We start from the raw sequence: 14,293 nt of genomic DNA, 5'->3' as shown, positions 1-14,293 counted from the left end.
CAGACCACCGTGACTAGCGACCAGCCTGGTACTACAGACCACCGTGACTAGCGACCAGCCTGCTACTACAGACCACCGTGACTAGCGACCAGCCTGCTACTACAGACCACCGTGACTAGCGACCAGCCTGGTACTACAGACCACCGTGACTAGCGACCAGCCTGGTACTACAGACCATCGTGACTAGCGACCAGCCTGGTACTACAGACCACCGTGACTAGCGACTAGCCTGGTACTACAGACCAACGTGACTAGCGACCAGCCTGGTACTACAGACCACCGTGACTAGCGACCAGCCTGGTACTACAGACCACCGTGACTAGCGACCAGCCTGGTACTACAGACCACCGTGACTAGCGACCAGCCTGGTGCTACAGACCACCGTGACTAGCAACCAGCCTGGTACTACAGACCACCGTGACTAGCGACCAGCCTGGTGCTACAGACCACCGTGACTAGCGACCAGCCTGGTACTACAGACCACCGTGACTAGCGACCAGCCTGGTACTACAGACCACCGTGACTAGCGACCAGCCTGGTACTACAGACCACCGTGACTAGCGACCAGCCTGGTACTACAGACCACCGTGACTAGCGACCAGCCTGGTACTACAGACCACCGTGACTAGCGACCAGCCTGGTACTACAGACCACCGTGACTAGCGACCAGCCTGGTACTACAGACCACCGTGACTAGCGACCAGCCTGGTACTACAGACCACCGTGACTAGCGACCAGCCTGGTACTACAGACCACCGTGACTAGTGACCAGCCTGGTACTACAGACCACCGTGACTAGCGACCAGCCTGGTACTACAGACCACCGTGACTAGCGACCAGCCTGGTACTACAGACCACCGTGACTAGCGACCAGCCTGGTACTACAGACCACCGTGACTAGCGACCAGCCTGGTACTACAGACCACCGTGACTAGCGACCAGCCTGGTACTACAGACCACCGTGACTAGCGACCAGCCTGGTACTACAGACCACCGTGACTAGCGACCAGCCTGGTACTACAGACCACCGTGACTAGCGACCAGCCTGGTACTACAGACCACCGTGACTAGCGACCAGCCTGGTACTACAGACCACCGTGACTAGCGACCAGCCTGGTACTACAGACCACCGTGACTAGCGACCAGCCTGGTACTACAGACCACCGTGACTAGCGACCAGCCTGCTACTACAGACCACCGTGACTAGCGACCAGCCTGGTACTACAGACCACCGTGACTAGCGACCAGCCTGCTACTACAGACCACCGTGACTAGCGACCAGCCTGCTACTACAGACCACCGTGACTAGCGACCAGCCTGCTACTACAGACCACCGTGACTAGCGACCAGCCTGGTACTACAGACCACCGTGACTAGCGACCAGCCTGGTACTACAGACCACCGTGACTAGCGACCAGCCTGGTACTACAGACCACCGTGACTAGCGACCAGCCTGCTACTACAGACCACCGTGACTAGCGACCAGCCTGGTACTACAGACCACCGTGACTAGCGACCAGCCTGCTACTACAGACCACCGTGACTAGCGACCAGCCTGGTACTACAGACCACCGTGACTAGCGACCAGCCTGGTACTACAGACCACTTGGCCAGGCACGGACGATCTCCCATTCAAAATGCACTGTGACTAGCGACTACCTGCTGAACGCGACCAGCGACCGCCTTTTCTTGTCCCAAAGACGATTTTTGACCCGTAACTAGCGACCGCGATGTAGGAAATCAAATGTTGCTCGAAGCTCCTTCTTGATATTTTGCTGATTTTCCATAATCCTGAAAGGAATCTTTCGGTACTACAGCTGAACAAATGAACGCAGGCCATTTTGACTGTGCAGTCGGTGTGGACTGCACTACACCTGTCAGAATTTCAAGCGCTGTCAAGAATAAACATGATCGGAAACGGTTTGGAGAGCGCATCGAAAGCGCTCTCTGCTCGACGTTACTACTCGGAGGAGAAACGAAGACTGAGCGGCTCTGTCACCCCAATCATACAAATGAATCGACGATGGCGTCAAGGAATCCAGGAACAAAGCAGCACCGCAAGGTCCTGATGCTGAAGGATCGCGTTCAAACAATCGAGAAGTCACAACAAGGATAGTCGGTACGATTGATCGCATGAACAAAATTGAAGCCCAGCGCAAAACGAAACTTCCACAGGGAACATTTGACTCCTGGCTTCAGAAGTAGCAGCTGAATTTAATGTCTGCAAAAAAAATAATCTTCTCTCTCTCTCTCTCTCTCTCTCTCTCTCTCTTGTTGTCTCTCTCCATCTGTCCGTCTTTCTCTCCAAGTGTTGTTTGACCTGAAATAAGAATGGCATTGCGCAAGTCCTGGGGAATTGTATTAGCTGCATTTTTGATTTACATTATCATATAATGGGATCCATATATGGTCGCACGGTGCAAACCTCTAACTAAAGACCACCTGCTACTAAAGACCGCTTTTGCTGGCACCAAGAGGTGGTCGGTAGTCACAGGTTTAACTGTACTTCAAATAGAAAGTATATGAACCCTGGAACCAACAAAGGTGGCAGGTGCAACATTACACCTTCAAGCAGCCGAGCCAGTTGGCAACAGACCCAACACAATCAGGCATAAGTGTACCTACCAACCGAACTAGCTGGCACAAACACACACACACACACACACACACACACACACACACACACACCTTGACCTTAACCTTGATCTTGCCCATTGCGTACGCAATGATAGCGAATGTCGGAAAGTTCGAGTGAGGACACGAGCGCAGAACTTGGCATGTCGTTTCAGGTCTCCTGGTCGACGAAACGGGCGTCCACAGACACATAGAAGAGGATCAGGAGCGGGCCGTGGCGGTAGAGTGCTACTCGCAACTCGTCTCCAGCCGGGACGATCTAGGCAACTCTCAAGCCAGGTGGTCACGCCGAGGTCCGCCAGGTCAGTGGACACCACATCTCGCCACCTCTTCTTCGGGCCGTGACGAGGACGGGGGGCAGGCAGCTCGCCGAACAGCAATTCCTTCGGTGCGCACACACACACACACACACACACACACACACACACACACACACACACACACACACACACACACACCTCAGACATCAGACGTGCCCATCGCGGAAGCGATGATAGCGAACAGCTATGTTAGACATAGCAACTTGGGCTGGGATTACACCATTCAACAGCTTGCAAGGCTGATGAATTGACCGCCACTATTTTTAGCCTGGTATCCACCACACAGCTGTTTGAAGTGACTTTTTCTGGTCAGTGAATCCCTATTTTTCATTTTTCCATTTTTTTTCTACACACACACCACACCACATACTCCGGCATACACTGGCTGTTGGTAACTACCCAGGAGAATGAAAGAAAAGCCAGGAAGAGTCCGAGAAAGAGAAGAAAGACGTGTGCGACCATAATCGTCGGGAATTGAACCCGCAACCTCTCGATTGGAAATCGACTGCACAAACCACTGCACCATATGGGACACACACACATGCATACACACACACACACACACACACACACACACACACACACACACACACACACACACACACACACACACACACACACACACATAAACACACATAAAACACACACACACACACACATATATGTGAACACACACACATGTGAACACATACACACGTGAACACACACATTGAACGTAGAACTTGCCCATTGCCATAGGCAATTATAGCGAAAGGACTAATTCGGCGGCAACCGGCAGAAAGATTCGTGGCGCTCACTCACACACACACACTCACACACACACACACACACACACACACACACACACACACACACACACACACACACACACACACACACACACACACACACACACACACACACACACACACACACACACACACACACACACACACACACACACACACACACACACACACACACACACACACACACACACACACACACACACACACACACACACACACACACACACACACACACACACACACACACACACACACACACACACACACACACACACACACACACACACACACACACACACACACACACACACACACACACACACACACACACACACACACACACACACACACACACACACACACACACACACACACACACACACACACACACACACACACACACACATACATGTACACACATACACACCTTCAACCTTGAAACTGCCAACTAAAGGTGAAGCAGTGTCTCGAAGGCAAGGGGACCAGAGTTACTTCTTGCATTTTGTGTAGAGCCAGGTACCGGGGACATGTGAACTTCAGAGAACAGGTCAGGCACAAGATTGTGCGGCGTTCAGAAAAAGAACTGCATGATCTTCGGTTAGAGTTGTGCCGGCGGTGCCCCGCTTTGCTCCGGAAACAACGATTGCAGGTGTGGCAGTTGAGCTGACATTGGCTGCAATCAGGTGGGCAAGGTGCAATCTGTCTTGGAAACTGGAGCCTCACCAAAGCTGGGAGAACAATTGTGCAATTCAAGTCCACCTCGGCTGGCAAACCAACGATGACGCGTATAACAACACACAACACCCAATTGTTCACAGATGGGCTTCAGACGCTCTTCCCGCATTTGTGCCAACGAAGTCCGCACTGACTGGCAAAAGTCACTCACAGACTGTACAACTTGACTGTGGTATCAAGTTGCAAGCGCCGTGCAACAATGGCATCCGAGATGGACTGGATCCACTCGCCACGTTCAGCTGAGAGGTCGTACCAGTCCGTGTATACTTCAAATAGAAAGTATACGAATCCTGAAACTCACCAAGGTGGCAGGTACAACAATACACCTTCAAGGAGTCAAGTCTGTTGGCACCAGACTCAACACTAGTTTGCAATAACTATACCCACCAACCGAAGCATTTGGCACACAAACTCACACCCACACCCACACCCACCCACACACACACACCCACACCTAAACCCACCACACCACTCACATGCACACGCACCCGCACAGACACATGCTGGAATATTTCTATCTGCAGCCTTCCACTGATAATTGCGAAAGCAGAAGTGACTATAAAAGCGCTCGTGTCTTACCTGATCCTTTGTTGTTTTACGCAGTACGTAGGAGATTAGATACTTCACAACATTCTGTCTATTCTGCTTCACCGCAAAGTCCAATGGCGTGTCGCCATTCTGGAACAGGGCACATGTTTAAAAAAAAGGAACACTAAAAATGATGGAACAGTATTCCGTTTTAACAAGATATTTCACGTAAAATACGGTTGTAAGACAAAAAGAAACGGTTTGTGTGAGACTCTATCAAACTGAGTTTTCTGCATGAATACGAACGCTGCTACCCTCAAGAGATCAATGAGCACATGCAGCTCCTAAGGCAGTAGGACGTGAGGAGATCAGACCCACCACAAAGTGCACAAAGACCAAAATTACCATTCACACGAATACAAACACACATTGACTTCCAACACACTGCTTGAGGCTGAGAGAGAGAGAGAGAGAGAGAGAGAGGGGGGGGGGGGGAGGGAGGGAGGGAGGGAGGGTGGGAGGGAGGGAGGGAGGCAGGGAGGGAGGGAGGGAGAGAGAGAGAGATCGAAGGTGCCGGGCGGGTAGTCACAGCCAAGGCAGACCGAGTCTTGGCCAAGCCAAGATGGGAGTCAGTTTCGAGGCATGGGGACTTAGAGCCCTGAATGGCCAGTAATGTAAGTGGCCCCCATTGGAGAGGTTCCGGACTACATAAAGTTGAGCAACTTTACGTTAGTGGGCGGGAAAACCCGTGAATTCGCGAGTTTGCACTCCACTTACGGAAAATTGTCATGTAGAGTACGTAGATAGGGCTCTGATAACGTATGTGCTCCGTAAGTGGAATTGGGGTACAAATTTATGACTCTCTCCCCAGGTCGATCCGGTCGTACACTGCCGCATTTCGAGTTGCCAAGGGCAGCTACGTGATCTGAAAACTACGTATGGCGAAAACACAGATCCGCATGCAGTTTACGTAAGACTTTCCGTAGATCGACTACGTTTTTTACTAACGTAATTATGTGATGCTGAACCTTTCTATTGTGGCTAGCGCTAACTATAGCAAAGCAAGCGTGTGCATAAGTAAGGAGAATTAAAATGAGTGAGAGGTAGCTGATACTATAAGGCAAGCCACCATCAGGTTATGGTGAATCGATCATATAATGTCTCGAGGCAGCGCAAGAGATAAAAGGCATTGGCAGGAGTTTAATATTGCTAAGCCGATTTGGATATCGCCAATCTAGTGCCTGTGAGAAATATTTCATGAGCATGGAGTCAAATTTCAGTTTATGCTGAGCATCAACAGTAGATATAATTCACGGGTGTTACTGGGAGGTTGGAGGGTTACTCCATCTTTCAGAAGAGGGCTGATGCTGCTGGTGTGGACACGGTGCATAAGGAAACAGAGTTTTCATTTGGCACTTTCAATTACAGGGATCAGGGAAAGCCGGCGAGTGTATATAGGAGTGGTATGGGACGGGAAGGGCAGATTGGCTATGCAGCGAACACATCGCTTGTCAAGAACAGTGAGCTGCTGCCGCTGCTGAGCCGTGAGTGCAGAGAAGAACACGTATAATCCATAAAGCACGTCAGGATGTATAAGAGCAGAATAGAAGAGGAGGGACTGTTGTTCAGATAGTGACGGGCTGATGGTTCTCAGGGTGGTTAGCTTCTGGGAAGTTTTACGTACTGTGCTGGAGACCTGAGCGTCCCACCGAGGAGTGCTCTGCAGGCGACCTCACTAATTAATGTCAACATCTTGTGATTCAACCACACCATAACTAAGTGGTAGAGCATCATAATTACCGTAATTACTGGTGTACTAGCTGTGCTAGTACTTGTTAGCAACAATCCGAACTAGCGCACACACTGCACTGCATTGCTTTGTACTGCATTCAAGATTGTCGTTATGCGCTTTGTTTTGCTGCGTAATCACAAATGGCACCAGACCGTTGTGCTAAAAAGAAAAAGAAATCTTGCTTGCCCTGTTGTGCTCTTCCAGACAACGGATCGTGCTTCAGCAGTGTTTCTTTTCCCACCATCCCTTCCTATCCAACTTATTCAAACCGTCATTATAATTATCGTACCCACTGATCGGGTCCACTCTCACAACTGGTGTTATCTAGCTATTTGCTGCGGCTCTGCCTTGCGCTATATTACATCCATTTAGCATTGCAGCTCTACGTTGAGCTAACAGCAGTTCTACTTTGAGCTAACAGCAGCTCTACTTTGAGCTAACAGCAGCTCTACCTTGAGCTAACAGCAGCTCTACTTTGAGCTAACAGCAGCTCTACTTTGAGCTAATCGCAGTTCTACTTTGAGCTAACAGCAGCTCTACTTTGAGCTAACCGCAGCTCTACTTTGAGCTAACCGCAGCTCTACTTTGAGCTAACAGCAGCTCTACTTTGAGCTAACCGCACTCTACTTTGAGCTAACAGCAGCTCTGCTCTGAGCTAACAGCAGCTCTGCTCTGAGCTAACTGCAGCTCTGCTCTGAGCTAACAGCAGCTCTACTTTGAGCTTAAAACCAGTTGTTTCGAAACCAGCACTCCTCAATCCAAAGATGCCTCTTTGTTGACTTGTTTGTGTGAGGGATGGGGCTAACGGTACATATATTTCCCATTGACTACTGTCTTATATTCTCGAGTACAGCTTTTTCGAGCTACATTTCTTTTTATATTCTATCGCCATCATAATATTGGGCATATATGACCGTTTGGTTGGCGATGTAAAATATATCTTCAAACACACAAACAAACAAAACTCCTTAAACCTTTCAGCAGTCACCCACCTCTAGGAAACAAGCCCCGCCTCTATCTCTCTCTGTCTCTGTCTCTCTCTGCCTCTCTCTCTCTCTCTGTCTCTGTCACTGTCTCTGTCTCTGTCTCTCTCTCCTTTCCTCCCGATGTGTCTCTCTGATGATGTTTCATGCCAGTTTGTCACCTTGGCCCACAGATAAGCAATGGTTCATGCACGATATGCTATCATTTTGCCACTTTGATGCTACTGTCTCCGAACCACGTATTCACGAGATTAAAAATGAATTGGTTCAAGTTACCCTTCACATCTCAATGTTCCTTTGGAGAATTGTGCAGTGGGTAAGACCATTGCAGCACAGGGTAGCAGTTTCACAACTAATTTCAGTTGTTAATGCTTAATGAGATGTGACGTACCTTGTCAGGTAGGTTTGGATTGGCTTCCCTGTCCAGTAGTAGATGCTGCATTAAGTCCATGTGACCCAAATCAGTGGTATAGTGAAGTGGTGTCTTTCCCGACTATAACACACGTGCAAGTTCAGCAAGTAACCAACAAAGAACATGGCTGACTATGAGAGGTGACTGTACGCATTAAATGCCACATGCCACATGCCACATGCCACATACACTACCTCTCACAATACTAGGTAGAACACATGTTCTTCAACTTTCATAATCGGATATGTTTGGATCAGCAAAAATGAATTAGTTCATCTCATAGCTCTCCTTTACATCCCAGTGTTCCTGTGTATATTGTGCAGTGGGTAAGGCCATTGCAACACAGGGTAACAGTTTCACTGTTTTGCTTATTTAAATGATTCATGAGATGCAACTTACTAGGTCAGGTTGGTTTGGATTGGCATTGCTGTCCAGTAGATACCGCATGCAGTCGATGTGACCCATCTCAATGGCATAGTGAAGTGGTGCCTTTCCCCGCTATAACACAAGTGCATGTTTAGCAAGTAGCCAACAAAGAGAATGGCTCAATATGAGAGATGATTCTACATAATTATTGTGTTCCACATGTTCATCGGTGGGGGATACATTGATATGAAGGAGGGCCAGTTACAGTTTAGAGCCTGTCGATTCCAGAATACTTCCAAACCCAACACCAAATGTGCTCTCCGAAAAACCACATTCATGACACCAGCAGCATGACACTCAGAGTTAGGGCACATAGTGATTCCATCACATAACAGTTTTTGATGAAGGGAGAAGAGAAGGATCCAATTGGGATCTGTTGTGACTTAATTTTGATGCCGAAACAGTCATGAGAAAACTGGCATTAAAACTTAGGGAATAATCATTGGGAAAAAAGTTCTGTACCCGGCGCATTGAGCACTTTTCCAGCATGTTGCCAACATACTCTTTGTTTTCTTCATACAGTGAGTTTCCAAGAAATTTATTATCAGAATAATATAGTATTATTAAAATGTCTCCATAACCTACTTCATCGGGCTGATCAGGATGAGCTCCAGCTTGCAGTAGATGCAGAACGCAGTCAGCCTTGTTCCCAATAGTGGCATAGTAAAGTGGTGTCCTTTCATCCTGTGATACAGCGATAGGTACAAACAGTGATAAGTGAAAGAAAAGTTCTTCTGACTTGCAGCACTCAGGGGAAAACTGGTGTATCACTCTGATAGTGTGATTACTGCAGTATATTTTTCAAATCAAACAAAGAGAAGTTCTCAGTCACATGTACTTGTGTGTCCACTATATTGTATGTATTACATAGTCTCTACACTACATATCACAATACTAGGTAGAACACATGTTCTTCAACTTTCATAATCGGACATGTTTTGATCACCAAAATTGAAAGATGAATGTGATGCTTCCTGGCGACTCTCCTATCTCTCGTAACATCTTCTGAAGCAAGGTGAGACGACGGGTGGTGGAGATTGACGAATGAAATAATGTTGTGAGAGTATGCATGGTATTCGTTGCTCTAACTTCTATCTTACATTCCTTGTTGCACCCGCCGGCTACTATGGCTCATTGATGGTCTATCGACATGTAATACATTCCCTTTGACTTTGTGTCACCGCCAGATCCTTTTACTTCTGGTGTCCGTTTCATGTTCATCTATTGCTCGCTTGCGCGCTGGCATGCAACTGGCGTGCTCTCATGCGTACAGTGCGTACAACGAAGAACTACATCAGTTCCAGTTAGTTTTAGAGTTGGCCGTGGAACAAACTTGTGTTTTTCGCTCTCCCACATTCTCTGCTTCTTCTCCAATAATTATATGAACACTGTTCGCCAAAGAACTCGTTGTGGACGTTGTTGTGAGTGCGTGTCCGGGAGTGAGTTGGGGCGGTCGTGATTATCTAACAGCTTGGTGCCGAAACCCGGTTTGGTGGAGTAGCAGTGTGCAATACGATGTCGACGTTGAAGTTTGATAGTTTTGTTCGGCCGTTTCGTGGAAAAGGTGATGACCTTGCTGCGTTTTGGTCTAAGTTCCTGGTCCTTGGAGAACTGCACAAATGGGACTCGGAGGAAAAACAGATGGCGCATCTGCCATTGTTGCTGGATGGTCCGGCGTTCCTGGTGTTTGACCAGTTGTCCGCAGAGGATCGGAAGAAGACCGCGGCGGTGAAGGCTGCTTTGGAGGCAGCGTTCGCGCCCAGCCCGGCGGAGTCCTACCATCTATTCGTAGGGCGGCAGCTGGCCCTGGATGAGCCTGTCGACGCCTACGTAGCAGACCTGACGCGCCTGCTGACATTGTCAGGCCACAAGGTTGCTGCGGATGGGAAAGACCCGTTGCTCGTGGAGCAGTTGATCAGCGGTCTACCACACGAGCATGGGAAAACCGTCCGGCTGGCCAACGCCATGAAGAGCCTTACCGTCGCGGAGCTGACTGGACAGGTGAGGATGATGCAGTCAGCGGCAGGGGTCGCTCAGGCGGTGGCTGCAGCCCGATCTGGTCCCCCGCCCCAGAGTCAGTCGCTGATGTGCTATGGCTGTGGCCAAGTGGGTCACATGCGCCGTAGCTGCCCGAATCAGCAGCGCTGTGGCGGTGGACAGCGCGGTGGCAGTGGACAGCGAGGTGGCGGTGGTGGGCCCCCACAGTCGACTTGGCCAAGGACGACCACGGATGCTCCAGCCAAGAGGAGTGAACCCACGTGCTATCGCTGTCATCAGGTGGGCCACCTGAGGAAAGACTGTCCTCAGAGGTCAGATTCTGGACGTGTGGCCGCCACAGCACCAGCCCCGGCAGCGTCGCACCCGCGGACGGATTTCTGCCTGGCTATGCCCCGGCCTTCGTCGCAGCTGATTCGAGTTGCAGTGGAGGTGCAGGTCGAAAACGCGCATTGGAGCCGCCAAGCGTCGGTTGTCGACACGGGTTGCACTCGGTCCCTGATCGAGTGGCCAGTTGTCCAGCAGCTGGGTATGCAGTCCAGCCTGAAGGAGACCAGCGACCGGCTGATCACGGCGGACGGCACACCCTTGGACGTCACCGGCAGCGTGGACATGACGCTGAAGCGCGAGGATGGCTCGGTCTACCTACCGACGATCAAGGTTTCGTTGCTCGTCGTGCCGAACCTTGACGCCCTCAACACCGATATCGTGATCGGATCGGACATCGTGTCCCAAGTTGGTGGTGTCAGCATCTCCCATGATCAGCCGGAAGGCCAGTTATCGTCTGTTGTATTCGGCCCCGCACGTGACGTCGCCTCGGCCGGCGTGGCGGCTGCCACAGAGAAGCTGTCACGGCATATCTCGGTAAGCGACGGCGATGGTCAGGTCACGCTGCGGATGGACGACATTGAGGCAACCTGGCGCGACGACCTAGGCTTCTGGGAAGCCACCTGGCGATGGAAAGCCGACACGGAGCCGTCTCTTCCTCTTGGTTCTGGTGTTGGAGAATATCCGCGCAAGAAACTCAACCCAGAGCAAGAGCAGCAGTTCGTCAAGGAGGTCCAGATGTGGCGCGAGAACGGCTGGCTGGTCCCGTACGACCGTGAAGCGTTCGGTGAACCGGCCTGTGTTCTTCCACTGATGGCTGTCGACCAGGCTCACAAGGCGTCAACTCCCGTGCGGCCGTGCTTAGACTACCGCGCTCTGAATGAGTGTCTCGTGTCGCACCCAGGCCTGGATGCGCCGGCTTGCGGCCAGAAGCTGCGCGAGTGGCGACTCGGGGACGGTGATAGTGCCCTCCTTGATCTGAGCAAGGCGTACCTCCAGATCCGGATGGCTCCCCGTCTGTACCGCTATCAAGCGATCGTGTGGCAAGGAGAGTTGTTTGCCATGACGCGCATGGGGTTCGGCCTCAACGTCGCGCCGAAGATCCTCGACATGGTCGTGAAGTGGGTGACCAAAGATCTCGACGGCGTGGACAACTATGTCGACGACTTGCGTGTGCCGGACTCCCAAGTGGTGGCCACGACCCAGCAGCTCGAGCGCTACGGCCTGAAGTGCAAGCCTGCCGAGAAGCTCCCTACTGCTCGGGTGCTGGGCCTCCAGCTCTTGACTCAAGACGGCACGATCAACTGGCAACGTCGCCGTGACGTCTGCCTGCAGCTACCGGAGGCGCCCACCAAGCGCGCCGTGTTCAGCTGGTGTGGCAAGCTCGTCAGCCATTACCCCGTCTGTGCGTGGCTGCGACCGACGACGAATTGGCTGAAGCGGATGATCGGCGAATCCGTCGGCTGGGATATCGCTGTGCCACCTCGTCTGCTGCAGCTCTGCCGCGACATCCAGACCCAAGTCAACGAGCACGATCCGGTGCGTGGCGTATGGTCGGTGCAGCATGACGACGCAACGGAGTGGCACGTGTGGTGCGATGCGTCGGGAATCGCGCTGGGTGTCGTGGTGCAAGTCAACGGCGAGGTCATCGAGGACCGCAGCTGGCTGCGCCCGGCTGACGACAAACGGCATATCAACATCGCTGAGTTGGACGCCGTCATCAAGGGCCTCAACGCGGCTGCCAATTGGCCTGCGCGGAAGATCCGCCTCCACACGGATTCCAAGACCGTGCATGGCTGGCTTCGTCAGATCCTCGGGAACGAGCGCCGCGTGAAGGTTGGCGGGCTCCACGAGCTGCTCGTCAAGCGTCGGTTGCAGATCATTGACGACATCGTCGCAACAGCTCGCCTTGACGTGGAGGTGGACTGGGTTCCGTCAGAACAGAACCTCTCCGACCAGCTCACGCGCGTTCCGACGTCCTGGCTGGCCTGCACATCGGATAACAGCGTGACGGATGTTGCTGCCAGCCTCGCCATCATGCCGAGTCTGTCGATGGCCGAGATCCTGGCCGGGCAGGAGGACGATGGTGCACTCCAGGCAGTGAAGGCCGCAGTGATCGCTGGGGACGACCTCCCGCCTGACAGCGGCTTCCGGAACATCCGCGGTCAGCTGCAAGTTCAAGACGGCGTCTTACAGCGCAGCGTCAAGCTTCCGCCGAACGACGTCAAGTGCGTTCCTGTGCTTCCTGCTGCGCTGGAGGAGCGGGCCGTGCGTGCAGCCCACCAGGTGTCTGGCCATAGTGGCTGGGAGGCGACGTGGCAGTTGCTTCGATCCCAGTGCCATTTCTTGGGCATGGGACAGCGCTGCCAAGCGTTTGTGTCCGGATGCAGCAGCTGTCAAGCCGCCAACCCACGCCGCGGAGAGGCGACCGAGCCCACTCGTCCGGTATCAGCCAACGGCCCCTGGGATGTGGTGCACATCGATACCCTCGAGCTCGGCGTTAACCGGTCCGGGCGTTACCACTGCGTGTTGGTATGCGTGGATGCATTCACCAAGTGGGTCGAGGTGGTTCCCCTCAAGCGTCATGACGGCATCTGTGTGGCTAGAGCTTTCGTCGACGTGTGCTCTCGGTGGGGTCCTCCTCGCGTGGTTCGATCCGACAACGGCACAGAGTTCAAGAACGCTGTCATGTCTTCCGTCTACGAGGCGTTCGGCGTTCATGTCTGCTACGGCGCGGCACGTCATCCCCAGTCGCAAGGCGTGGCTGAGAGGTTCAACCAAACCCTGTTGACCCTCGTGCGGAAGGTTCTGGATGAGGCGCACGACTGGGAACAGGAGCTGGCGATGCTCCTGTACTACTATCGGATCCGGCCACACAGCGCCACCAACGTCTCCCCGATGGAGGCCATGGTAGGTTGGCATCCCCGTGGCTTGGTCGTGGATCGGCCTCAGCACTCGTATTCAGCTGGCTCATGGGTAGACGACCTCCAGCAGCGGGCAGCGGCGATGCGAGACTACATTGAGTCTGCGCTCGGCCGCTTCGACTTCATCGACGAGCCGACACCGAGCCGCTTGACTGTTGGCGATGCTGTCATGCTTCGCCGGCCTCAGCGCTGCCAGAAGCGCCTAACCCCGTACGAGCCTGGTTGGCAAGTTATGTCGATCGTGGGCCCCTCGACGGTGGTGGTTCATCGGGTCGATGGCACCGGCCGTGACAAGATCGTGAATGTCGACTTATTAAGGCGTGCCGCCGAGGATGATCTGCCGCCCCCGCCGCCCGTCGCTCCGGGTGCCAGCGATGAAGCCGAGTCGGGCCCTGTTCCGTCTCTGGTATTGAGCGTTGACCCGGTCAC

At 52.4% G+C, this 14,293-nt stretch overlaps 1 protein-coding gene across 1 annotated transcript in view; it reads right to left on the bottom strand.

The window, feature by feature from the left end:
* LOC135825369 (26S proteasome non-ATPase regulatory subunit 10-like) overlaps positions 1–14,293 on the bottom strand; it is a 36,888-nt gene that overhangs the window by 2,300 nt on the left and 20,295 nt on the right. Inside the window, exons 6-9 of the mRNA XM_065338106.1 lie at positions 9,204–9,302; positions 8,592–8,690; positions 8,172–8,273; positions 5,057–5,155 (exon numbers count right to left, since the gene is read on the bottom strand). Coding sequence (XP_065194178.1) covers positions 5,057–5,155; positions 8,172–8,273; positions 8,592–8,690; positions 9,204–9,302 — 399 coding nt within the window. The remainder of the gene's footprint in view (positions 1–5,056; positions 5,156–8,171; positions 8,274–8,591; positions 8,691–9,203; positions 9,303–14,293) is intronic.

The sequence above is a fragment of the Sycon ciliatum genome, chromosome 9 (assembly GCF_964019385.1).
Source record: "Sycon ciliatum chromosome 9, ocSycCili1.1, whole genome shotgun sequence".
Lineage (NCBI taxonomy): Eukaryota > Metazoa > Porifera > Calcarea > Leucosolenida > Sycettidae > Sycon > Sycon ciliatum.
The sequence above is the reverse complement of the archived record's forward strand: the minus strand, read 5'-3'. Positions and strand labels throughout refer to the sequence as shown.